At 40.2% G+C, this 27,488-nt stretch overlaps 1 protein-coding gene across 1 annotated transcript in view; it reads right to left on the reverse strand.

Annotated features, from left to right (window-relative positions):
- DYTN (dystrotelin) overlaps window positions 1-27,488 on the reverse strand; it is a 50,640-nt gene extending 23,152 nt beyond the window's left edge. The window contains exons 1-9 of the mRNA XM_041737485.1: window positions 27,470-27,488; window positions 22,569-22,643; window positions 19,329-19,530; window positions 17,292-17,377; window positions 16,684-16,784; window positions 11,471-11,542; window positions 11,058-11,221; window positions 6,067-6,178; window positions 4,280-4,428 (exon numbers count right to left, since the gene is read on the reverse strand). Of these exons, the coding sequence (XP_041593419.1) occupies window positions 4,280-4,428; window positions 6,067-6,178; window positions 11,058-11,221; window positions 11,471-11,542; window positions 16,684-16,784; window positions 17,292-17,377; window positions 19,329-19,530; window positions 22,569-22,643; window positions 27,470-27,488 (980 nt within the window). The remainder of the gene's footprint in view (window positions 1-4,279; window positions 4,429-6,066; window positions 6,179-11,057; window positions 11,222-11,470; window positions 11,543-16,683; window positions 16,785-17,291; window positions 17,378-19,328; window positions 19,531-22,568; window positions 22,644-27,469) is intronic.

A 27,488-nucleotide genomic window follows, 5' to 3' on the forward strand; every position in this document is an offset into this window, starting at 1 on the left:
TTGATCCAAGCAGTTGAAGCATCATGGATTGGAGTTTTCTGATTTCAGTGATCACTAGGTTTTGCCAATTAGATACATATACAGGATAAAAGAATAGGATGGTAATATATTTGTTTGAGATTAAACTGCTTTTTTTAATTAAAAAAACACTGCTTATATTCATTTGGTCTGATTTTGTAAGATGGTAACGGGTAAAATGGATTATTGTATTTTTCCCTGTAGGTCCTCAGGATGAAAGTCAGATGTTAAGTGCTAAATTTTCATTACCTATTCATCTTATTTTCAGTAGTCATGATATGTATGTTTTATCAATTACTCATTCATTTCTTTCTTCATAATGTGTGCCCTGAACAGTACCTCTTATCAATGCCTAAGTGTATAGACAAAGGTGCCTACATAGCTGGCTTTCAGGGACACAGAGACAGTATTACTACACAGATGCATTATGCATTTCTCTTTGAATAAATCTAGTATTTCACTTAAAAAAAAAAAAATTCAATTCAAATTTTTTGCCATTCTGTGCATGTCTGCAAATGACTTGAAAAACATTGCAAGTATTGATTTTAGAGCTATAAATAAATTTTCATGAATAAGTACATTCATAAATACAGAATCTATGAATAATGAGGGTCAACTATAGTAATTTTTGGAAAATGTACAATTCTTATACAAAGCCTTATCTTTGAGGAATTTGGTATATTTATCCTTTTGTTCAGGTCTTATTTTCTATACTCTTAAATATTATAATTTTTATGTGGCTTTTGTATCTTTTTTGCTAAGCTTTTTTTTTTTTACCCAAGTTTCTCTTTAAAATTATATTTACAGGTACTATAAAGGGGATCTTAATAAAATTTCTAGCTGGCTGTTGCTATCATAGTGAAGAGCTATTAATTTGTGCATATGTATTTTATTTCCCACCACTCAAAGCCTATTAATTCTAAAAGTTTTTGCTAGACTTACTAGAACTTTCTTGGGTATGTATAATGATGTTGACTGCAAATGAAAGTTATTTTGTTTGTTTCACCATTTTAATTTCCTTTTTATTATATTTGCAAGAATTTCCCAAAATATTTAATAACAATGGTGATATTTGGCACCTGACTTTCAGTTACGTTTTTCGTAAGTGAAACTGTTCTCAGTGTAAACCATTATATGTAAAGTGAGTAAATTCACATTATAGGGAGGAGGCTTATTTTCTGAGTTGATGAACGAATTCAGTGTCATCACTTGGCAAAATCATTAATCCCTTGGAAGATGGTTAATTCAAATGTGTCAACTTAATAGATATCAGCGATGTGTTTTTGCCTCTTACTACATTGTTAGACACTAATGTTCCACATTCATTTCTCCTAGATCAGCCACTAATCAGAATTTCTGAACTCATTAATATCTAGGTGAAACTGAAAATTATTACATAAGAATTTTACTTTAGGGAACACTCTGTTGTACTCAGGTGGACAGAGTAGAACACATTGACATTTAAAAAACCTTTAGCTTTGCATAGTGCTTGCAATTTCCCTTCCTCCTCTTATCTCCACTGATACTACTCTGGGAGTAGGAAGGACAGGTTATCTCTAGTATCAGGTGAAGAAACTGAGTCACAGAAATATGAAGTGACTTCCCCAAGGCTATACCGCTGACTGAGCACAAAGCCCAATCAAACTTCACTACCTTCTCCCAACACCGTGTCATCAATCACTCTTGTGACACTTTCTCATACTCCATTCTAAAAGAATTCATGACCTAACTTATTATCCCATCAATTCCTTCATCATGCATCCATCATCGTATTATTCAGTCCATCAGCCAATCATTCAACAAACATTTATTGAGTATTTATCAAATTCAGATGTTGTTATAGATTCTGGAAATACAGCTGGAAACAATAAAAGGTCCTCAACCCCCCGCCGCTGAGCTTACATTATAGAAAACAAACAAAAAGTAAAAGTAAAATATATAGGGTGTCAGGTGCTGATGACATGCTCTGAAGAAAAATAAAGCAAGGGAGGATGATTGGGAGTGCTAGTGTAGGGACAGGGCCTGAAATGTTAAGTGGTCAAGAATGGCCTTATGGATGAGATGGCATTTGAGCAAAGACCTCTGTGGGTCTTTATTATTATTATTATTAATTATTATTACTTTGAGAGGAGAGAGGGAATGTGTGTGTATGCTTGTGTGCAGGGAGGCAGTGATGGGTAAAAGAAGAAGAAGGAGAGAATCTTAAGCAGGCTCCACACCAAGCGTGGAGCCCAATGCAGGGCTCGATCCCATGACCTTAAGATCATAACCTAAGCTGAAACCAAGAGTCAGATGCTTAACCAACTGAGCCACCCAGGCACCCCTCTCTGTAGGTCTTTAGGAGTGAGCCTCAAGCCATGCAGTTGGGTGGGCTAGGGTAAAGTAAAGGTTTAATTCTTCAGTGGGGAAGGATCTGGCCTAGTCTTCTGGGGTGGGGGAGAGGAGTGAAGGCTGGATCACAGACAATGTGGGATTAGGGAGATGAAACCAGAGAGGTATGCAGGGGGGGCCAAAATATGCAGAACTTTTCTAAGTCATTACAACTCTTAGTTTTTAGCTTAAAAACAATGGGAATATAATGGGGGGATTTAAGGCATGGGAGTTTGGGGGAGGTGGGCACAAGAGGAATGCCATCATATTTGTGCTTTTAAAACATCAGCCTGGCTTCAGCAGCCAAAGAAATCAAATTAAGAGTAAGTATGGATCTTTGTGTTCTAACTATGAGAATGTAGGAATTTAAATAAGATTTCAAGTGTTCAATAAATCCAGATGACTAATTGACACATTGTATTGTTCCTTTGTTAGGGAAAGAACTGTCTTCTTGAAGAAGACAGATGAATTGGTACTTGATATCTTTGTTCTTATTTTTAAATTCTTTGTACTATATTAAAGATATGCATCAAGATGATACTCGAATTTTCTTACTTTAAAGATATATTGATAACAGCCTGCAAGGTAAATGTGACACAGGCAAGACATAAAAAACATCTAATTGCAATGTCAACGTATACTTTTTCTCTTAAAGAGCTATACAAACATATTTATATTGGAAAATGACAAAATGGCCATAGAAATAGGGTCTGGGACTGAGGTTGAAATAAGCTGGTGGGTATGTGAGGGAAGATCAGAAATTACAAAAGAAATTAGTAAATGGATACCATTCTGATTTAAATTTTTTATCTCTTCTACTCTCAGTAGATAAAATGGGAGTGAATTAATAATTCTGTTTTTCTTTCCTCCCCCATAGTTTGATGATCATAAGCCCATAGAAACAGTATCTTCTTTGTTTTAGTTTCTACAATTTTAAATTTTGAAGAAGTGATTACATCAGAATTAGCATCACAAAGACTTTTTAAGAAAAGATTTTATTTTTAAATAATCTCTACACCCAATGTGGCACTCGAACTCACAACCCCCGAGATCAAGAGTTGTATGCTCCACTGACCAAGCCAGCCAAATATCCCCATCACAAAGACTTTTTAAAGTTGTCTTCAGGCTGATGATCTTTAGGTAAGTGATGGGACCTCCTAAATCAGTGGTGCTTGGTGTGCTTTGGGATAACCCTCTGGAGCAGTTTGGTATTCTGAATTTTGAGAGTTAACAAAGTTCACAATTTTTGACCCAATGATTTTATTTTAGTAAATTTATCTTAGTAAAATATTAAAACTATAGGAAGATGCTTATGTAGGGATATTGACTAAAGAATTTCAGGGGACAATTTTTAAAAAATAACCAAAATCTTCAATGATATAAGGGATTGCTTCTATATTATGATGCTCTCTTATAAGGATGAGAGTGAGGCCATTAAAAAGCATATTTTGGAGACTAATGACATGGGAAATACTCTCCATTTAGAGAAAGAAAAGAAGAATGAAAAATTGGAATGCCGCATAGTTCCTATTTTGGTAATACTAAAATGTGACTAGCACACATCTGTGAGTGGTGGGAATCTGAGTGTTTTTCTTCTACTTTTTCAATAAGAATAAAATATTGATTCTGAATTAGGCTTTCAAAAGCAAACCACCAAAAACTATATATTAAAAAAACTAGGGATATAAAGCAAAGTTATTCAAATACTTTAATATTATAAGTCTTCTGGGTCTAATGCTTTAATTGGAATAATTCTAAATGATAGGATGGGCCATTTGGAAGTATTTTTGCCTCTTGTTCTATTTTAAAATTAAAGATCATTTTTAGAGGGGAAATGCATCTTAAGCCCTCTGCCACCTGTTCGGCAGAGCTGTCACTCACAGAAACTCACCTGGCCTGTGTGTGGTTAGCCAAGTCCTTTGGAGTCACCTGGTCCAGCAGCCACTGCCTTCTTGAAGTTTCTTTTTTCCTACCACGCCCTTGGAGCAGGTTGTTTCTGAGGGTCCTGACGAGGAATTTTGTATTCTCCTTTGCTGACGTCTGCTGGAAGGGCCAATATTAAAAAGGACTCTTATCAGTCTAAATGGGGTCCTTTTCCCCCACTTGGATGGACTGGCCACCATGAAAATTTTTGGAACTATTTCACTTCACTTATATGTCCTTAAAAAAATCATCTTCCTTCCTTACTACCTGAATTTCTTCACATCCTACTTGTCCACATAGTGTACGTTTCAAATTAAATACCCCCAGCTTACATAATAACCCCTCTTCCCGAGAGCAATCCAGTAACGTGGGTTTCTAAAGCTAGAAGGGCTGCGGAGCAGAGCTAGGTCCAGGGCTGCTAACATTGAGGGTGTGGGTGCTCTTCACAGTTGGCAGATCCCTTGTAGATTTAGCTCCAGAAAAAAATGCTCACGCATTTAATTCCATATGAAACCTCAGTGGATTCACAGGCCGCCTGAAGTTCATCCAGCAACCCCACATTAAGAACTTCTGCTAAAAGGAACAAAGGAACCAGATGCCTTATTAAAAGATTTGCAGCACTTGGAATCTAAGTGTAATAACAAAGGGACCACACGGTGTCAGTCTAACATCAACGAGCCCTCTTCCTCCCCAGGCTTTTAGAAATAGGGATGGGGTGGGCAACCTCTCCCTATTTATTTAGTAAATCAGTGCCCGCTGGAATTCTTTGGCAACACTAAGCACTTGACTTTTGTAGACCACTCATGTTAAAGAGAACCAGGGAACGCTGTCCTTGGGGAGGTGAGCCGATCAACATCCCTCACTACTGTGGTGTTTGGGGGGGGGATACCATCTATGGGGAAACTGATTCACAGGAACTCAGTGATGAGGAGTGTTCCTTCTGGGAAAATGAAAATGCTCTCTGCTTAAAATTGACCATCCTATTTCTCTTTTTTCTTCAAAAGCTCTGAATTCTCTTGCTGAGTATTTAGAACTTTCTTAAAAAATATTTGAAAGGCAGCTATGAAGTCTTAGTTTTATATTCTTTCAGTCAAAACTCAAAAGAGTGATCTTTCTCTTTCATTTTTCCTAAAGAAAAAATACTGGGAGTTTAGGGCTCAGGAAAAGACATGTTTAAAAGACAAAAGTGGGTAGCCCGGGTGGCTCAGCGGTTTAGCGCCACCTTCGGCCCAGGGTGTCATCCTGGAGACCCGGGATCGAGTCCCATGTCAGGCTCCCTGCATGGAGCCTATTTCTCCCTCTGCCTGTGTCTCTGCCTCTCTCGAATAAATAAAAAAAAATCTTAAAAAAAAAAAGACAAAAGTTTCTCCGACAGGTACTAGTAACTAGAAACCTGATTTCATCCTTTTTACCAAACCAAAACCTTTTCTTTGAATCTGTACCCATTTCCAGTGCTTCCCCTCTCTTATTCTTCAGATATTTTCTGCTATATCATGTGGGACCAGTGGCTTCAGATTGAACGCTGTTTGGCTTCTTCTTGTCCCAAAAGGTTTTATTGAAATCTATGATGTAGAGAAAGTATATTTATATTGAGAGATATTTATTTAAGGCTGAGTTTGCCACTTCCTTAGTCTTAAATATTATCTCGAGTGAAAGGAGGAGAATCTGTGGTTTTACTGGAGGGAGAGTTTTTAAGCTGCTGTAGCTGGTACTGATTGGATTCATGAATCATTGGTACGTGGGGTTAGATGTTACCTGGACGCAGTGCTCAATCACAGGATGGGCCTTCTGGTGAGACCTGCCGTGAAGCCCAGCGAAGAAGCACGCCTGGCAGATGTCAAAGTTGAGACACTTCAGACAACGGTATCTGCCAATTTCAATGGAAATGTGGCTAATGTCACAACTAGTACGTAAGCAAAGAACATAACATTCAGGTGGAGAATGAGCACCTCCAAACATACAAGAGACGTCTAAGTTATCAAGGAAGTGTAAAATTGCTCCCAAACTTTGTAGGGATATTAAATGACTCTGACATGTTTCTTTACTCAAAGAAATCTTTTGATAGTACTTTTTATAATATGGCATTATAGTAACATAGTTTTATCCAACAAACCATAGTACAGAAGTCTGATTCATGACCCTACAAATATACCAAGCATTTTATATAGGTAGGGTACAGTGCACAACCCTTTGGATAGACTCCTAAGTCTGTAGCCGCATTTTGTGTGGCAGCACAATGCACTCAAATCTTTTGAATTTAGTTGCCAACCTAAATAAAATAAACTGGGAGATTTTTCAGTAAATTCCAACTTTTGACTTCTCTTGGAAATTCTCAAGATATGATAATACCAGACCTGCATTCCCACATGGTATTGGGGAAAATAAAACCATAGATAAAGAATTTAAAATAAACTTTTGTGATTTTCTAGAAGTCCATCTATAGGAAAGAAATGCAGTAGAGGAGAGGTAGTTCCTCCAGCCAGGATGTGGGGGAGTGACCCCCACATCCGAGTTTCTTAATACATCCACATTGCAGTCCTTCTCATATGAACAGCTGCACCCTTAAATCTCCCTTGGTTACGGATGAGGAGTTTATCTGGAGACACCAGGGGAAGGAGGGGTGTCTCATACTACTCAGGGAAAATATGGTGATACCAGCGGAGGGCTGGGGAGACCTCATAGTTAAGATTTAATGACTTTTAATGATATTTAAGTGGAATCATACTGTTTGTCTGTTAAAGCTCAGGGATCTATACTTTTTTCCTGCTGTTTTTTTAAAAGATTTTATTCATTTATTCATGAGAGACACAGAGAGAGAGGCAGAGACACAGGTAGAGGGAGAAGCAGGCTCCATGCAGGGAGCCCGACCTGGGACTCAATCCCAGGACTCCAGGATCACGCCCGGGGCCAAAGGCAGGTGCCCAACTGCTGAGCCATCCAGGATCCCTTTTCCTGCTATTTTAATTCTCTTCTCCAACTGCAGTGTAGGCGGTATAAAATACTGCCTTCTTCATCAATGACAAGAATTGGTGATGGCAAAGTAGCAGCTACTCCTTCTAGACTGGAGATGACACTTCCACTCACCACTGTCCTTCCTGGGCCTACTTCCCACATACAGACCACGTGCCTAGCTCCTGTAAAGTTTTCAACCACTGCTTTGAAAGTTACAGAAAAAGAAATACAATAAGATGCCTATGCTCTTCAAATTTCATGTCTTGCTGTGGAAAGATGACAGGGAAGCTTGTGGTACTAACTAGCAAAGTTAAGCAATATGTGATTGTGTGCCAAGTCTGAGGCATGGAAGGCAAGTACTGTAGGAGGGAGAGAGGGGGGAGACCCCGGTGGGCTGCTGAAAAGTTTTCATGGGGGAAGTATGCCTTTGGGCTGGAGATCTATGAGGACGAAATGCCAGAGAGAAAGAAGAGTGAGGGAAGGAGATTGGAGCCAAGAAGGAGGGTTTGGAGCACATCAAATCTATCAGACCTGCTGATTATTCTAAAAAACAGAGGAATCAAAACTTGGAATGCTCCTGAGGCCAGATGGTAGAAGGTCTTCTGACCAAAGTTGTCTGAAGGCAGAGCAAGAGAATGCAAGTTCTTTGAGGTCAACCATCAGCTGCCCTTGTCCATTGCCATGCCTGGGCACCTCGTTCCAATGCAGGGTCTTAACAAATTGTGTCGAGTGGCTAGAATGGTAGCTAATGTTTTGGAACAGTCACTGAAGGGCAGGCAACATACATGGGTTGACACAATCCCCATGGAAGTTATTTAAGGTAAGGCATTCTTATCATTTTTTCAGATGAAGAAACTGAATCAATCAGAGTTCAAGTAACTTGTACAAAGTTACACAACTTCTTGGCCAATGGTAAAAGTTGACTTTGACGCCAGGGATACCACCTGAGTGGAGAATCAGCTATTTTAACCACTGGAATAGACCAACAGTGCAGGAGGCTTGAGTTTGAATGCACCGGTACTGGGGACCTTGAAGTGGAAACATAAGGTCAGATGTTTGGAGGATACTTAGTACCTTGCAGGTTTTCAATGACCTGAATGAGGTTAAATGAATGACTTAGGTTATTCACAAGGAAAACGGGACTGGTAAATCCTGCCTTCTTGGCTTTGCAAAGTTTTACAGTGATTTGAAAATTATTCAACATGCATAATTGGGAAGACAAATGCTCTTTGCATGAAATGCATAACAATATTTTATTTTTATTTTATTTAAAGATTTTATTTATTTATTTATAGAGATACAGAGAGAGAGAGAGAGGCAGAGACAGAGAAGCAGACTCCGTGCAGGGAGCCCGATGTGGGGCTTGATCCCGGTTCTCCAGGATCACACCCCAGGCTGCAGGCAGCGCCAAACTGCTGTGCCACCAGGGCTGCCCGCATAACAATATTTTAAATAAGGATTATTTATAAGTACTGGCTACATTATCCAGCATTACCATATGGTTGCAGTTGATTCATCTAGGACAATACACTGACCCCTAACCTTTCATTAATTCCTTTATGCTCAGATACTAGCTACAGGTAATATGAGGAAAGGTATACTGTGAATAATGAGATTGGTCTGTTGATGTCTTTACCAAGAAAGAATGAAGGTTTTTTTTTTTTTTTCCCAATCTCATCTCAACTTTCCATGGTTATTACAGAGCATAAATGTGACATGTCCTGCTAAAATATAACACCGGCTTAGGAACAATCTCTGGTCTTTGTACTTTCTCTTACTTTAGAAGGTTAAGCCTTTGCCTTATTCCTGTTACCTCTAGGTCTTCAAACACTTCTGCTCTAAAATGACTTTATTAATCTCACTAAAACTTAAAGCCTTGAGGCTATTGCTGGAGTTTATGAGAGCCAAAAACACAAGTTTAAGGTTAGGACTGTAATAAATTCTAACAATTTCTAATAGACTCAGAAGGTTACAGCTAAAAGAAGCCTAGCACTCCATGGGACCCAGCCTTCCTTATTTTACTTACAAAGAAACCGAGGTCCAGAGAGGTTAATGGCCTTGTGCAGGTCACCCAGCCATCTGCATATCTGAGAACCTACAATGCCTTGGAGGAAAGAGGGTTTGCTTGGAGGCATTGCTAAGAGGAAGGTGAATTTCATTCTCAGTAGAAAGGGATGTAATCTGAAACTTAAAGAAGGGCACTTCTTGCCCTTCCCTTGGTGTGACCGGAGTCATTCAAGCTCTTTGAAACCCCTTTATAAAATAGGAATAATAATATCTGTTTTATGTTATGCATGATCATTTTGAAAAAAACATTTCAACGTGAAAGTTGTGTTTTGTGTGATTGCAAAGTGAATTCTGTACCTGGTCCAGTGCATGACATGTAGTAACTACTTAATGAATTACTTGTTTACTGGGTAAATGATTATAATATGCATATAACATGATAAATCATATTCATGTTCCTCCACTGTCCAATATAAAAAGAGTTTATTATTCATCATAGTGTGGAGATTTCTTTGGTTCGGTCTGTTTGGTTTCCAATGGTCCTTCCCATTTATATGTTATATTGTTTAAAGTATAGTTATTTGCAAAGAGGCTTTCATGAGTGAAATTTCACCATGTCCTCAGAATTCTCTGCAAACCCAGTTCATTTTCTTGGCAAAATTAAAATAAGATTTTCAGCTTATTACTGGATCTAGCAGACATATTTTATATCCACAGGGAGCATGTTTACCATCTGGGCTAGTTAAGATCTGGAAGCATAGGATGTGAAGAGGAACAGAGTCCCTAAGTGTTCACTCTGGCCCCTTCTGGGCACCCCTTTCTTTGACTTGTTTGTAGCAGTTCGGTCTACCTTCAGCCCCTACCTGCATTCATTCACCTTGATAATGGCGTCCCTGTGCTTGGCTTAGACCTGCTGATTTCCTTCTTTCCTCCCTAAGTCTTTAATGACTGCAATTTCACTTCCTTATTGTTTTATTTATGAGAGACCAACAACACCTTTTCCTAAGATGAGGTTCTGACCATCATCCTCAAAGCTATGGAAACAGCTGAATCTCCCACCTCCAAACCCAGCTTCTGAATCTACCCTTTCCTCTGGGCAGAGTGAAGATCCAGTATGAGCTGCTCCCACAAAACCTGATTATTCGTTTGGATCCTGAGACCTTGTTCCAAGTTGTCTACACTGGGAGGCAGCATAACATCATGGTTGCAAAGCAGGGAGTCGTGATTCAGACTGCCCGCATCTACTTGCTATCCATGTGCAAGTTATTTCGCTTCTCTTAAGCAAGTTATTTAGCTTCTCTGCAAATAATACCACCTTTTATAGAGGTTATAACAAGTCCGTAAATGAAATTATCCATGTGAATCATTCAGCCTACCACTTAACGCTAAATAAACTATTATTATTACTGCCATTCCCTTATGAATGATTCTAAAATATCTAAAAGGTCTGTTTGCAAAAACAGCAAAAACATTTTCCATGAAAATGTTGCATGAAGCAAAAACATGTTCCTCCTAGAGGCATAAAAATGTCTATTGACATTCCACATGTCATTCCACATGTCATTGACATTCCACATGTCACCTGAAGAATTTAATATTCCATTAATTGTAGAAGATAAAATATAACGCATTGTCCACCAAGATCCCTCATGCAGAAAATTATTGACCCCAAAGTATCAACTGAATTCCAAGTGTGTGAGAAGGACTGAGAATCTGGAGAGATGCAGGTCCACCCCCAGACCCATTTGGAGAATGAATGTCCATGAAATATTGATGAGTGACTGTACCTCAGTCCTGTGATTGGAAAGTTCCTGCAGATTCTACACCGAACAGGGTGAGTGATCATTTCAGTGGCAGATAACCGGTAGCAGGTTGGGAGCCACAGGAGGATGGGAGGCTCAGATTGTAGCCAAGACAAGAATTTTTCTTCTTTGATTGTTGAGCTTAACACCTGAAAAACAATGGCTCACTCAGATGTGTTTTTTAGGCATGACTTTGGTCTCTAGTGTAGATGAAAATGTATTTTCATCTTCTTTTCTGGCTGTTTCTGCCAAAGAAGTTTATCACATGGAAAGTCAGAGGCAAGTCTGTATCTTAGATTAGGTTGTCTGGGATGCTGTGCAGAGTAACAGTTCCCTAATTTGAACTGATCAGCATGTGTGTCTGCCCCAACTCCTGGGGACATTCATGTGGCACTCACCCCTTGGAAACAGCTGCGGGTAGCACTTTCCACAGAGCACAGAGCACGACTTTCCCCCACGACAGTTGGGATCTACAAGAGGCAGGAAACCCCCTGTCAGTCGTGAGAAGCCGGAGAAATATGTGACCCCTGGAATCAGCACACCTGAGTAGTGGCACTTGCAGCCATGGAGTCACAAGTACTTGGTGTCTGAGACAGGGTGAACTGCCCCCATCCAAGCAGACAAGGAATATATGGGTTTAGTGCAATGCCTGAATGGGGACAGTCAATGAACAAGTGGAAAAGAAGTGGGGCTGTAAGGAAGGGGGTGGCTGAGAAGAGAGTCTAGCCATCATGGCAGCATGGGGACAGTTTCCATTGTTTCACTCCTTATGATCCCAGCAATATTATTTTCACCTTGCTTTGCCCTCACTTGTGAACTACATATAACAATAATATTATGCTTGTGTGAAGAGCACTTTTAAGAAAAACCTTTCTGAACACTTTCATATCATCTCATTTTAACAAACACCAATTTCTGAGCTGTCATCATTATCCCTGTTTAAAACAAGGGGTGCTTGAGATTTAACACTTTGCTCTGGGCAAAAATAAAAAGTAATTTAGCTGCAGAATTGGGATCTCACTTCCAGACTGCTTACTCTGTTGAGGGGGGCTCACAAAGCTTTGTCCTTTTGACGCATGTTGTAAGTATTGTGAAGGCTCACGCGATGGTTTCCACCTTTCAATCACTGTCAACAAAGGAGTTTCACTCAGGGACTAAGATCCCCTTGTGACTGCCAAGATGGCCAGGAACTTGGCTCTGACATTATCTAGATGCACAGATACGTGTACCTGTCACCTCCATTTATGCCCATGTGGTCACGAGTCCTAATTTCACGTCTGATGTCTTGTACAGCACAGGCTGTCAGGAGGCATTGCCTGCAAGCTCAAAAGTAATTTTGAAGACCCCCCTGCTGAGTCCATCAACTCGAATAAACATTCTTCTAATCAGGAAAGTGGCACTTAGAACCACTTTGCTGACAATTAGCCAGGCAGGAGTCAACAAACATTTGCGTAATAGTGACAAGACGGCTGTACTTTAAATTGATAATAACCTCGTCACCAGCTGAACATAAGTAACTACTCCCTACGTCATTTGTCCTTCGTCTGAAGAACTAATTCATTACCCATACTTTGGCCTGTGAGTGCTGATGGACTAACTGAATACTCTAACTAAGAGGGTGTTCTTGAGCCCTTGGAAAGGGGATTAACCTCATGTAAAATAAGGGAAGGGGATCAGGTGCGGTTGACTTGCTAACTCTGCAAGAGTTATTACTGGTAAGAAAACTCACTTCTGTAGTGGGCTTTAACCTCCATTTTGGCTTTTAGTATGTGCGCAAAGATTTTGTGGATTAATTGCCCATTTGACTAATTTCTTGCAGGTGTGCTCTGGAAGATTCCGTGTGGCTAGATGGCATGCCAGCACAGGCAAGAAAGCCACTTGAAGTGATAATTTGGATTCTTTGGGGAGTGGTTTGAATCACACAGTGGGGCCTGGAATTTTCTATGGGAATCCATCTCTGAGTTCTTAATGGAAGTCAATGGGATGATAATTTGCTATGCAAATTTCCACCATCCTAAGAATTTCCTCAGGAGTGTACTAATGCATGGGTGGGTGACAGAGCATTTCTAGAGCTGCCATTTCAGAAGCCCACTGACCTCAGTTGAGCCTGGAACAAGGGCAGATTTGTAGGGCTTGTTGGATGGGGTGATAGTCTGGGGCTACAGTAGTTAGTAAGCACAAGGAGAAGGAACATGCCCCCCAGACTACCCATTTTCATAATATTCACCTAAGCCCTCCAGTCTTATAAGTCTGACTGCATAAATGGGTGGACAAACTTTTCCACTCTCTCTGGTTCTCCACCAGTTTGAGTCTTAAGATGTGAGGAATAGTGGGGTAGTATCTCTGCTATGGCAGATATGCCTGAGAGTCAGCAGAAAGCTGGCAACGGGATTTATTTGCTGCCACCACCACCAGAACAGCTCTGAGGTAACTATACCTGGTGTTTAACTTTCCAAATTTTTAAAAAATCATCACTCCATTTAAAAAATATGAACATATTGAATGTTATTTGGGATTTCTAGAATAAATATTAATTATTATGATCAATAAGAACATAAAATATTAAGATCAAATCAAATCACAGGTAATTTTGAACAGGTTTTTCTTTTTCTCTCTCTCTTTTAAAGACGTATTTATTTATTTATTTTGGAGAGAGAGAGAAAGAGAGACCAAGTGCAGGGGAACGGGACAGAGGGAAAAGGAGAGAGTAAGAATCTCAAGCAGACTCTCTGCCGAGTGTGGAACCTGACTTGGGGTTCAATTTCATGACCCTGAGATCATGATCTGAGCTGAAATCAAGAGTCAGATGCTTAGACTGAGTTACCCAGGTGCCCCTGGATAGGTTTTTCTAAACTATACTCTGTGTCCTAGAGTTCTGATAATCTTCCTCTTTACCCACCCCTTCATGACTATCTTCAGCTCAGAATTCTTGGTCCTGAAGAGTACCAGAATATGGCACGCCCAAATGTGCCTCTTTGGCATATGGATTATTTTAAGCTAACAGCTAATGAAAACCAGCAGATGCGGGAAAATCTCAAAAAGTAGGATACAAGTTTTCCTTTTGTCAAGAAAATGTACACTTATGAGGGAAATTTACATTTTCCAAAGGTATCTCTCTCTCCCTACCAGGAAGAGGAGGACTCCTAACAACTCTTATTAATGGAGAAGGTACCAACTTAAATCCTCACAACAAACTTTACCAAACAACCCTTGTTCACCATAGTTTTCCTGGTCACCTTCTTCTCATCACTTTCCTTCCCCATCCAGAAGTCCAGAACCCTTTTCCCTTTCTTTAGTTTAGATTGTATTTAAGCCTGAGTTTTGGGATCCCTGGGTGGTGCAGAGCTTTGGCGCCTGCCTTTGGCCCAGGGCGCGATCCTGGAGACCCAGGATCGAATCCCACGTCGGGCTCCCGGTGCATGGAGCCTGCTTCTCCCTCTGCCTCTCTCTCTCTCTCTCTCTCTCTCTCTGTGTGTGTGACTATCATAAATAAATAAAAATTAAAAAAAAAAAAAAGCCTGAGTTTTAGTCAGCCCTTTGAGTTACTCAGCATTGGGTGCTCCGATGTGTATGTGCCATCTACATGTTAATTAATTTGTTTGTTCTCCTCTTGTTAATCTGTCTTTTGTCAGTCTAATTGACAGGGTCCCAGCCAGAGAACCTTACAATGAACAGAAGAAAAGATTATTCTTTTCCTCCTTATAGCCTAGACCCAGGAGAAAAATGACAGAAAGTTATAGCTTCACAGCACAGAAAATCTAGTGTGGGGATTTTACTCTGAAGAAGAGCAGAGGGCAGCCTGGGTGGCTCAGTGGTTTAACGCCGCCTTTGGCCCCAAGCGTGATCCTGGAGACCCAGGATCGAGTCCCACATTGGGCTCCCTGCATGGAGCCTGCTTCTCCCTCTGCCTGTGTCTCTGCCTCTCTCTCTCTCTCTCTCTGTGTCTCTCACGAATTAAAAAAAAAAATCTTAAAAAAAAAAGAAGAACAGCAGAGACATCTTTGAAGCAGGGGTAAAGGTATACTGGGACAGCAACGCCTTCTACATAAGACAAACTGGAGTGTGCTTCACCCATATGTAGTTCTTGCTCAGATACATTGTTTAATGTCATTGTAACATTTAAGTAATGTATTTACTTTAAGGAGGCTAAATTCAAGTATAAAAACAATATTAAATTTGTACATTCTTAAAGCATAGGAAATGATGGAAATCTTAACTATTTGAGTCTTCAGCACTGCACTTAATTTATTCGTTCATTAAGGTTTGGCCGAAGGTCTTACTACACACTTTTTAAGCCCTTGGAGACATAAACATGAGTACAATAGTCTTTCCCCTTGAGAAGTAGTCTAGTGTTGAAGGCATATATCTGATAATAATGGTAACAAAATTCAACAAGTGCTCTAACAAAGCTATGCATAGGGATTTAAAGAGCTCTTGGTGACAAGGTGACTAATAATCTGAATGACTTGAAAGATGGACAGTATTTGCCAGGTTATTGGCAGTGGTGCTGCTGATAGATGGAACTGTAGGTCAGCTGCGGAGAACTTGGCACATGTTGGTCAGAGTAAAGATTTTGATATATAGGAGTGAAATTGGCATAAAAAATGCAAGGAAAAATTAAACACTATGGAATAAGCAAAAGAAACCACTAGAGATCCTTTCAATGGTGATACCTGACCACATAGAGATATACATCATTGCCTTTGACTAAGCTATTTTACAATTCTGCAAGATAATTAAAATTAACTTGTAGAAAATGGATTGAAATGTAAATAATTCTCTTCTGTAGACATGCAAATAAATTTCAGCCTGTTTGAGGACCCACCACCAATTTTCCCCAAAAGTCAGTCTTTCATCCACCTTGCAAGTTCCTTTTAATATTCCTTATCTAACAGTTTGCTCATTCTTTGGTTCTTTCTTTTTTTTTGAGATTTTATTTATTTATTCATGAGAGACACACACAGAGAGAGAGAGAGAGAGAGAGAGAGAGAGAGAGGCAGAGACATAGGCAGAGAGAGAAGCAGGCTACACGCAGGGAGCCTGATGTGGGACTGGATCCCCGGGTCTCCAGGATCACTCCCTGAGCCAAAGGCATGCGCTCAATTGCTGAGCCACCCAGGCGTCCCTGGTTATTTCTTTCAACTAGTTGTAACACTTTACTGATACCCTCTTTCAATTAATAAATTAAATACACATTTGGACTCATGTTCATCTTATATTCCTGTAAAAATTATGATTTTACATCTTTTTGAAAAGATAAGGATTGGGTCATATCATGAAAGCTTTTCATATGTTGCTAAGGAATTTAGATTTTGTTCTATAGACATGCATGGCCAATGATGAATTTTGGGCATGAGGCTGACATTTACATTTTGGAAAAGTTACTGACTACAGCATGGGGGCAAAGTTGGAGGCAGGAGAAGCTTGATTTAGGAAGTGATTGTAAGAGCTCAGACCTATGCTCCGGTAACAGCAAGTGGCTAGAGAGGGGAGGAACGACATGGAGAACTGTATTAAGGGAGAACTGACACTCTAAAAATCAGATTCTTTAATAACAAAGGTGGCTAATATAATGGAACAAATTAAAAATTCTTGAGTATTAGAGATTTACCTGCTGTAGATCTGTTAGTAGGTTCCTCAAAGTGCTTCGAGTCATGCGTGCCCCAGAATCATAACCTCCCCTGTTATTTTCCGCATAGAGCTGAAAAAGAGCTAGACATACAAAGCGGAAAAGAAACCTTTAAACTGAATACGTGCAATATGTCTTGGAAGAATATGTGCCTTGAATTCTAAACAGTTTATTTGTAGGTATGAAGGGAAAAGGAAGAGAAAGTTACATTTCTTGCTAGTATGTAGGCTTCCCAAATGAGGTGATTTGATAACTAATGAAAACCAATTCACATTTCAACCTCTTGATAATTCAGCACATCAGTGAGGAAGACCACGAGGTTGGTAAATGGCATTGTGAGGAGAGTCCCAGTCTTTAAAGGAATAATAACTACTTGTGTGTCTGAATAATTCCCACACAAATAAAGAGCAAGGGTGACCAAGTTATGAATAATTCGAAAGCAGAGATCCACATTTTGAAAACTTCCGTCATGCTGAGTACATATCAAACAAGAGCCATGTGGCAGGGGAATAAGAATGAGTGAAGAAGATAGTGCATTGGAGATTTGGAGGTCACTGCACTTGATACACTCAAACTGCTCCGCGTGTTACCTCTGTATTTTGTAAGAGGGCTGTCCCCGGACAGAGCAATCAGGGCAGCAGCTGCAGGCGCAAGCTTGAGCAAACCCGTTCCTGTGCTACACGGCCACAAAACACAGAGACAAGAATGGGAAAGGCAGGGTGATTCTGGGTGAAGTGCTTTATAAAAACTATGCTAGTGAATACTTCTGACATCATTTTCCAAGGTCACACTTTTCTTTATTATTATTGTTTGTCAAGTTCACGTTTTTCCATGGCCTGCTTTCCTATAACTAGATTTAGACAGATGACAAGTTGAATTAAAATATTTCATCATTCATTCATTCATGTGCCCAACAAATATTTACTGGGGGCCTCCTCTGTGTTAAGCACTGCACTGGGCCCTAGGGAAAGAGAGATGCATCTTGCCTTCCTGGAGCAAGCAGTGTCACTTCCTGAGGATGCACACACCTGGAAACCAAAGAAAGATACAAGCACAAAAGGAAGGCAAAAAGAGCAAACATCTGTATAAAAGATCCACCAGGTCACAGGCCCTTACTTAGAGCCTAATCATCCTTTGCTCACTGGCTGGGTAGATCCAAACCCGCAAAACAATGTGTCAAAGGCAAGAGGATTGTTAGAGGCAGGCATTGATATTAGAAATGATAGTCAAAAGCTTAATATTACAGGGTTTTTTTTTTGCAAAAAAAAAATGTTTTCTGTGGGGGGGAGGTGCTGGGGGACAGGAAGAGAGAGAATCTTATTACAGGCTACACGCCCAGTGTGGAGCCTAACATGGGACTCAACCTCATGACCTTGAGATCCTGACCTGAGCTGAAATCAACCTTAACCGACTGAACCCCTCAGGTGCCCCTTCAAAAGTGTGATGCTTAAGGAGTCTGAAATAATGAAAAAAAAAACTTGAGAATATATTTACATATTATTTGTGCAATAAAAAAAATAATAAACTAGAAAAGGAAACACTGTAGAAATTTGCCAGATGGCTAAACTGTGCTTGCCTCTGAGAGTCAGGATTTGGGGTGACATTTCTTCTTCTTTACTCTTTCCTGCACTTTTCAAATGTCTTGTATTTACTACGGTTTTTAAAAAACTCCATTCTAAAAGATGAAGCCTACTGAGTCAAAGCCGCATTAGGTAAACAGAATGAAAAGGGTTAAAAGAATGGTAGACCCCAGAGCCAGGGAAACACGCAGACACACACACATCATTTACTCCAGGGCATGCATAACCAAACTTCTGACGTGGTCTAAATTGGCTTACGGGTGCAGTGGACCGAATGCTTGGATCCTCCTGAAACGACTATGTCGAAATTCTCACCAACAAGGTGATTAAATTTGGGGGATGATTAGGTCATGAGATGGCACCCTCGTGAACTGCATTAGTGCTCTTACAGGAGAGAACTCCGAGAACTCCCTCACCCCTTCCACCACATGAAGACACAACGAGGAGAAGATCGTCCTCTGCAAGTCAAGAAGCTGGTGCTCAGCAAACACCGAAATGGGAGGCCCCTTGACCTTGGACTTCCCAGTCACCAGAACTGTGAGAAATAAATGTTTGTTGTTTGAGCCACCCTCTCTACGGTATTTTTGTTGTAGCAGCCCAAACAGATTAAGACAATAGGTTAGCCACTCACACATAGGTTCATCAAAACTGAGGAACTTGCACTGAGGAACAAAACAAAAACTGATAATTGGTTACAAAGAAATGAGCAAAGAAATAAGCTAACTGAGGACACAAGAGAAAAGTGTAGTTTTTCTGTATGCACACCCTAGCAAGGGGTGTGTGTGTGTGTCCAGGGTGGAAATGAGTTTGCACGAGACAAAAGTAATGAGGATTTGTTTTTCCCTTTTTGCTATCCACTGGTCATTTATATTAGTGAAGCTGATAAACATGTACTTCTTCATCCTCATCCTGAATGAATAATACATTTGTGGAAAACAGAGAAGCCTTCTTATGTATCAAACCTCAAGTAGACCTTAGATGGTGGCCAATGACCAATGGTGACTAAGCACTGTCCTTGAGGTCACAGCATGACCTTCACACCCTCACCTGTCATACATCGTTGTGAGAAGGCTCAGAGTGAGTTCTGAAGCTCTGGGATGCACCTGTCCTGGTTTTTCCACCCCGACTCTCTGAAACAGCTCCTGAAGAGCCGGTAAGAGCTGCTGCACAGGGAGGGGCCTCTCTCTCACTTCCCAGAAGTTGTGACGTAGGAGGACGTGCTGAATCAGAGAGCTGTCCATCAAGTCCACTGTGGGAAGCAAACAAGAAATTGTCTAGTTTTCCAATGGGAGCAAAGGCTTCAAAGAAAGACTTCAAATAAAGCAAATGTCATCTAGTGTTTAATTGAGACTTTTTTTTAATGGCAGCTGTTTTCTTTAGAGGGAGTTGGATATGACCACTATTGGGATGTGTAGAATTCAGACCTTATCAATCTGATAGCAGATTTGATTTTGGAAAAGCACATCTGTTAGTAAAGCCTAGTTATAACATTATTCCCGGGGGAACCTCTAGGATGTTGCCTATTGAATGAAATTGAAAGGGGAAAAAAGTGAGAATATTGAAAAATAGCCTTCCAGGAAAGTTAAGGCACTGTGCTGAGAAGTGGTGAAAACATTTTTTTATATTCTTTATTAAGTCAATTGAGTAAATTTACCTTTCGTGCTCAAATATAGTTTTCCCTGTCCACAGCCTTGCTTCAGAAGGAGTATTGTGTTACGATGCAATTGCCTAAGTTAAAAAGCTCAGTGTTTTTTATATAAAGAGCAGTTGCTGAATTATCAGACTCTTCAGGTCCTGTCCTTGCCTCAACGATATTTCTTCTTGTTGATCTTGGTTCCATCGATATTATTATCTAGGGAAGGCACTTAATAAAGCCAAAGTTGCTTACAAAAAAATAATGGTTTATTTCTTGTTTGTTTGTTTTTACCACCTCCTAAAATTTTTACAGGGCAATGAATACAAGGAAGAATGAAATAGAGCTAACCCTATGGTTTCTTGCAGACAGAGGATAACAGACAAAATTAATAAACACCCACTTGTACCGTCTGAGAGATGAGGATGTCAGTGGCACCCACCGCTGCTGGCATTGAAAATGCTTCAGTCTGTGGAATGATAAAACCCTGCGCTTTCCTCTACTTCGTAAATCAGCCTCACAGATAAGAAATCTAGCAAGTATAATAAAATTTTTTATTTGTTCTCTGATCCTGCTTTCAAGGGGCGAGTCTACAGCCGTGAGGAGTAGGTTTTAGGATGTGACTTTAATAAAAACCTGGCTGCAGGTGGTGGGGCCTGCAAACTGTTTTATCGTTATTCAATCGCAGAACTCATCACGTTGGCCGGCGTGCTGTACACAGGGCGTTCTTGTCTTCTGCTGCGAGGGCTGTGTTACAGCACAACAGATAACGGTGGTGTGCGTGCATCTCAAGATTTATGTGGTGCTCGGAGACCCTGCTGTCTGGAGCTCACGCTGTGCTTTATCTAGGGTTTGGGGACTTTTTCGTTTTCAGATTATTGTTTGGATATCTTTTCTAGGTAGACCTTTGAACTACCGGGTTTGTGTATTGTTAATATTCCCCATGAGTATCAGTTTCTAATTCTAGGGGTAATATTCAAAAAGGTAGATCCTGAAAATTGACTGTTGGTCCACAGCCAGGCATTAAGGATGGAGGCATCCACCAACGTTTGCTGCTAACTTTCTTTAATGGGAGAAATTCCCCCCGGAAAATGGCATAGTTGAGGATAAATTCTTGGTGAGTATGTTTTGCCTTATGTTGATCCCTGGAATACTAAATAATAGCTAGAAGTGAGTTTGTCTGTCTTGCAAACTACAACCCCCCACCCTTTCTTTAAAGCTGAGGATCCCCTTCTTCATAGGACCCTTTTACAGACTGCAATAGGGAAAATAGAGAAAACGAGTCACATTGGTTGAAGAGATGGTCTTTTGGGTTTCCCTCACTTGCCTCTACTTCTTTTCCTGCCCTACTCCCCCTCCTAGGCACTTTGTGAAGCACAATTTGAAAACCACCGTCTATATAACCTATGAGGCAGAAGGCAAACTATGAACAAAATTCCAAACTTCAGGAGAAATGTCCTTGGAAAACACAACTTCTTTAAAGTTGGATCTGATAAATGTCATAAACCACTTCACGTGAAGTGCTTTTCTTAATGCAATACAGAACTTATTAGAAATCAATAACTTTAGATAGGTTGAAACCCTGTTGTTTTTGTTTTGTTTTGTTTTGTTTAGATTAAAGATTTTATTTATTCATGAGAGACACAGAGAAAAAGGCAGAGACACAGGCAGAGGGAGGAGAAGCAGGCTCCATGCAGGGAGCCCGATGTAGGACTCAATCCCGGGACTCTAGGAACCTGCCCTGAGCCAAAGGCAGAGGCTCAACCACTGAGCCACCCAGGTGCCCCCAGTTGTTTTTCATACATAGGACTCGTTTTATTTCATTTTGGAGAATTTTTTCACTAAATAAACACTTTTTACCAAATTTTATCTTCTTTTGCCCATCATACCAGTATAGGAAAAGAAAATCATAGCATTCAACCAGATATAAATTTAATGCAAAAAAAAAAAAAGCAGTTCTCAAAGAATTATTGAGATAGTTTTGAGATTTGTGGCCTAAGGACTATTCATCTGAACGTACTTTTGCATATTCAGAGAGAGGGGTTCAATTTCAAAATGCAAATCTTATGTAGTAGAAGGGATTTTAGACTTTCATGGTTAAGTCTACAAGTGTAGATTCTAAACTAACTTATTTTATAATTTTATTTTGCATCGATGTTGGTATACTGAAAAGGAAACAAACACACAAAAAAATATCCAGAAACCAAGTAGGAAAAGTTAAAAAAAAATGTAGGGGCAGTCTGGGTGGCTCAGGGGTTTAGCGCTGCCATCAGCCCAGGGTGTGATCCTGGAGACCCCAGATTGAGTCCCATGTCGGGCTCCCTGTGTGGAGCCTGCTTCTTCCTCTTCCTGTGTCTCTGCCTCTCTCTCTCTGTGTGTCTCTCATGAATAAATAAAAATCTTTTAAAAAAATTAAATGCTCATTCACAGATTATTTTCTCTCTCTGGGCAGCAAAGCTACAGGTGGATGGCACATACAGGATGTACCACCCCCCACCCCAACCCCATCTGCTCTGTTAATGAGGTAAACACTTAGATCCAACCTTCTGGATCCAGCAGTCACTTACATCGGGGAGTTTCTGTTTTCTCTGCGAATTTTACATCACACATCAAGATCAGATTACTTCAAGTTTTAAAAGAGATTCTGTACTTACGCTGGCACAGAGTTTGCACTGAACATAATTTGAAGGCTGTTCTGTAAATGGAATTCTCAATACTGTGAAGAGCATCTGTAAAGAAAACATGAAACATTATGGATAAAGGACCATCTCATTAGATAAATCCCATATCAGAGAAGGAAATCCTAGAGACCTACATGATCTAGCCCTGTGTCATTCTGTACGTGAGGAAATCAAAGTGTAGAGCTCTCTTTCCTACCTGGGAACCAAAAATAATGGATTACAGTGTCCTAAGCTGCAAATGACCCTACAGGACATCCTCTGAGTCTACTAAGCTTTTAAACAGTCTTGGGACACCTGGGTCACTCAGTCAGTTAAGTCTCTGCTTTCGGCTCAGGTCATGATCTCAGGGTACTGTGATCGGCCCTGTTCTGGGGCTCCCTCCCCAGTGAGGAGTTTGCTTCTCTCTTTCCCTCTGCCCTACACTACCAGCCCTCCGCCACCTCTGCAATGTGCATGCTCTTTCTCTCTCTCTCTCTCTCTCTCAAATAAATAAATAAAATAAAATATTTTTTAAAAAGGAAGTAGCCTTATGAAGTAAGTAGGATAAAAACCTCTGTGTAGAATATAAACTCAACTTTGTTAATATATTCTAGTCAGATGTACACACATGTATACATGAAAATGACGCAAAAGCTCTCCATCCATTCATTCCTTCAGCAAATATTTATTGAACTCTTACTAAATGGCCCCAGCATGATTCCAGGCCCTTGAAATATAGCAGTTAACAAAACAGATACACATTTCTGCCATGTGGAGCTTAATTTCTAGGGGCATTTGTCAGATTGTTAATAGAGGGTATCTCTGGTTGTTTGAATTCTTAGTATAGTTATTTTCATTTTACCTCTGTTGATATCACCTCAATTTGTTTATAATGAGCATATGTTATTTCTCTAATCAGAAAAGAATTATTTATATACCTTCTTTTGAGAGTTACCACCACCACCATCACTACAACAAGGTCTAACATTTCTGAGCCCTTACCAGGCACTCAGCCCATTTCACAGTGCGGTGGAGAAGAGAAAGCTCTGCAGCCATGATTAGTTCTTTTTTCTTTTGGGGGAAATTAGTTTCTTTTTTGATCTTCACTTTTTTCATCAGATAAATATGTACGTGTGCTGGAGACATGTTTGTGACTAGAAACACAGGGAGCCCTTTAGCTGCTGCCAAGTAGATAGACCACAAAGCAAAACAAAACAAGAGGCTGCTCAGTGGATTTCATCGATTCAAGTGTATGTGGCAGGATAATTTATGGTGACATTGATTTCTTTTTTATTTTTGCAGAAGTGGGAAAATTTGAAGGATGAAAAGGCAGTTTTTCCATGTCCATTCCTGTGTGTGTTCCAAGGTCTAAACTCTTTTTACTCCTTTGGAAGATTTAACAGCTTCTTTGTGTTTAAGGGGCCACCCTGATGTCAGCCCACCCAGGTGTTCATATGAAAGGCCCATCAGAGAACTAAAGCCACTCATGGAATTGGGAGAGTTTGAATCAATACTAATAAAATTTCAGAGATCCCTGGGTGGCGCAGCGGTTTGGCGCCTGCCTTTGGCCCAGGGCGCGATCCTGGAGACCCGGGATCGAATCCCACATCAGGCTCCCGGTGCATGGAGCCTGCTTCTCCCTCCGCCTGTGTCTCTGCCTCTCTCTCTCTCTCTGTGACTATCATAAATAAATAAATAATTAAAAAAAATAAAATAAAATTTCACAGACCAAGATCAAAGGTGAGTTGTTCTTCCAAAGCAGAACAGGTGTGCTGGTCCACCAGAAGAAAGCTGAAGGGGTGCTGGGTGGCCAGAGGAACAGGTTTCCGTGGAGAGGGATTTTGTTACGTCACATACCAGTGGGATCCCCCACTTTCTGAACTCTCAATCTCATCCTCTCTTCTAGCTCCAACTCCTTGATCCATCCTTGATCCATACACACATTCTGGACTCTCCCTTGCCTTAGAACCAATCTTGATTTCAGTGTTGCTCTAGCTATGGCTCCCTTTTACTTGAAGGGGGACAGAGGCTGATGACTGGACAGGAGGTTCTGAATACTTCAGGTCAGATGTTCAACATAAGAACTTTAAGGTTTTTTATCTGTCTTTAAGGGATGGCTCCTCCCCAAACTTAACTGAGTTTATATTTCATACCAAACTACAATGACTTGGTTTTGGCTTAGAAAATAATATTTCTTGCCCTGGAGTGTAGTGGGGGGAAAGTCCTAGCTGTTACACATATGGATATTGAGTGCCAGGCACTATGCTAAACTACTGAGGGGTATATGGTGCTAAACCAGCTCAGACCCACCTTTGGAAAGTTAGAGCACACCTAAAGCTTCTCCTGCAAGATACACTAATTCAGCGATGGATATATGACCATGAATGGAAGACACTTCAGGTGAATGTGCCTAAAATGTCATCAAACAAGTGCTTTTAAGAACCCTCCACGTCCTTCCCCCCCCCTTTTTTGAACAGGTGCAACCATATCAAAGAAGGTACATTTTGCCCTAAATCTTTTGTTATTTAACATTTCCCAATGTTTTGAAAATGCTTTTCAGTTTTTAGCTGAGTCCAGTGTTAAGAGTATGAAGAAGACAGAAACACCTCTGCCCTATATCAGGAAAACAAATTGAGAGTAGTCATTATGGTGTGGAAATAGTTTACAAAAATATAATGCCCAACATTTTCTTTCCTTCTGGAAACTGGCCAGTTTTTGTGCCCTGGTTCCTCTCAGATGCACCAAATGAATGCAGAGAATCAGCAAACTAGGAGCTCTGCAGGTTCCCAGATGCTGCCGTTGGTGGAAGAAAGATTCTGTAGCTGCTCCACCATCTGGCCCATTGCACTCCTGTCAAATTATGTTTTGCAGTGTCATCTGATGAAGTTATGCAGCATAACATGGCAAGCTGTGATAGAGTACAACGTGGAAAATGAATGAGTATCCCAGGTGATTCACTACCAGCTATGCTTCCTAAAGGCTTTTTTCTCCCCCTCTCCTGCTGGTGGGAGAAAACTCAAGAAAGGAAGAAACTGCGTGATGTATGAGGCCCAAAGCTATGAAGAAAATAGTTTTAGATACTTAAAGAAATAATAGTACAAGCTACATATGGTCTTGTTCATGGAGCCAATTTGACTGCAAAACATGTTTTGGTTTAAAGGATTCTTATTTTTGCTTAGCCAGATCAATATATGTCACTTTCTATAGATTCTAAGAATGTAATAAACTGTGTTTTGACTGTCTATCATCTCTAGTGGGATGATCCAGAAATAGATATTTTTGGTCAGTGGTCCTCAAAGTGTGGCTCCAGGTGAGTGGCATCAGTATCACCTGGTAACTTGTTAGAAATGCGTGTTCTCAGATATTATGCTTAGTGAAGTAAGTCAATCAGAGAAAGGCAATTATCATATGATTTCAACCATATGTGGAATATAAGAAACAGTGCAGAGGAGTATAGGGGAAGGGAGGGAAAGCTGAATGGGAAGTCGTCAGAGAGGGAGAAAACCCAGGAGACATTCTTAACTACAGGAAAAAACCGAGGGTTGCTAGAGGGGAGGTGGGTAGGGGGATGGGGTAATTCAGTGTTGGGCATTAAGGAGGGCATGTGATGTGATGAGTCCTGGGTATTATACACAACTGATGAATTATTGAACTCTACATTTCAAACTAATGATGTACTACTGTATGTTGGCTAGATGAATTAAAAAAAAAAAAAAAAGAAATGCATCTTCTCAGACGCCAGCCCAGGCCTACTGAGTCACAAACTCTGGAGGTGGAACTTGGCATTTTAACAAACTCTCCAGGTGACTCTGAGGCTCACAAAACTTGGGAAACGTTGTTTTAGGGAAAGTTGGGCTTTGAATGGATTATCTACTGCTTTGTATGACACTTAGTACAATAAGGGCTTAAATTTCGGAAACCCAAAGATGATCTGAATCATTTGTAATGCTGCTTTTAGATAAATAACTTGAGATAGTACATAATTTTATATAAAACAAGTGAAGTTAACAATCTAGATTTCAGGTAGCAGAATAAGGCTGAAACTAGATTCAGTAATAAAAATGTCAGAAGCCAGTGCGGTTCAGTCGGTTAAGAATCTGTCTTTGGCTCAGGTCGTGATCCAGGGTCCTGGGATCGAGGCTTGCATCGGGTTCTCTGATCAGCGGGGAGCCTGCTTCTCCCTCTTCCTCCCCATGCTCGTGTTTCTCTCTCAAACGAATAAATAAAATCTTAAAAAAAAAAAAAAGTCAAGCCAATCCTAGGCTTATCTCGGCATTCAGTGGTATTGGTAGAAAGGGGAATTAGTGTCTTCATACTCATTTATCAAATCACCCAACTTTGGCTTCACATAGCACTGTGAACTTGTCCCTGACATTAAAATATCTACAGTGATTTTTTAAAAGATTTTATTTATTTATTAGTGAGAGAGAGAGAGAGGCAGAGACCAGGCAGAGGGAGAAGCAGGCTCCATGCAGGGAGCCCGACATGGGACTCGATCCCGGGAATCCAGGATGACGCCCTGGGCCAAAGGCAGGCGCTAAACCGCTGAGCCACCCAGGGATCCCCTACAGTGATGTTTTAATAATAAAATATGAAAATACATAAAAATAGGATAAGCCATTTTTTGTATATTTGATTAGTAATTTAATTATACTGAGAACAAGTCTTTTGTTAAATTACTTTTGGTGCTTGGGGACAATAGACCAAATACTCTTCCATACACTATGAATTTTTGCTTAGAGAAAAAAGAAAATCTCTTTAATCACCCACTAGTTTCTTTTTCTGCCAGATACCAAATGTCTACTCTTTTGCAACTCAGAAGTCTGAAAATACAACATCTGTGCCTCATTTTTTTGTTTACAAACTGTGCTCACAAACTTCAAAATCATACTCACCTTGTTTATCTGGGTCCAT

This window comes from Vulpes lagopus, chromosome 22 (genome assembly GCF_018345385.1).
Source record: "Vulpes lagopus strain Blue_001 chromosome 22, ASM1834538v1, whole genome shotgun sequence".
NCBI lineage: Eukaryota > Metazoa > Chordata > Mammalia > Carnivora > Canidae > Vulpes > Vulpes lagopus.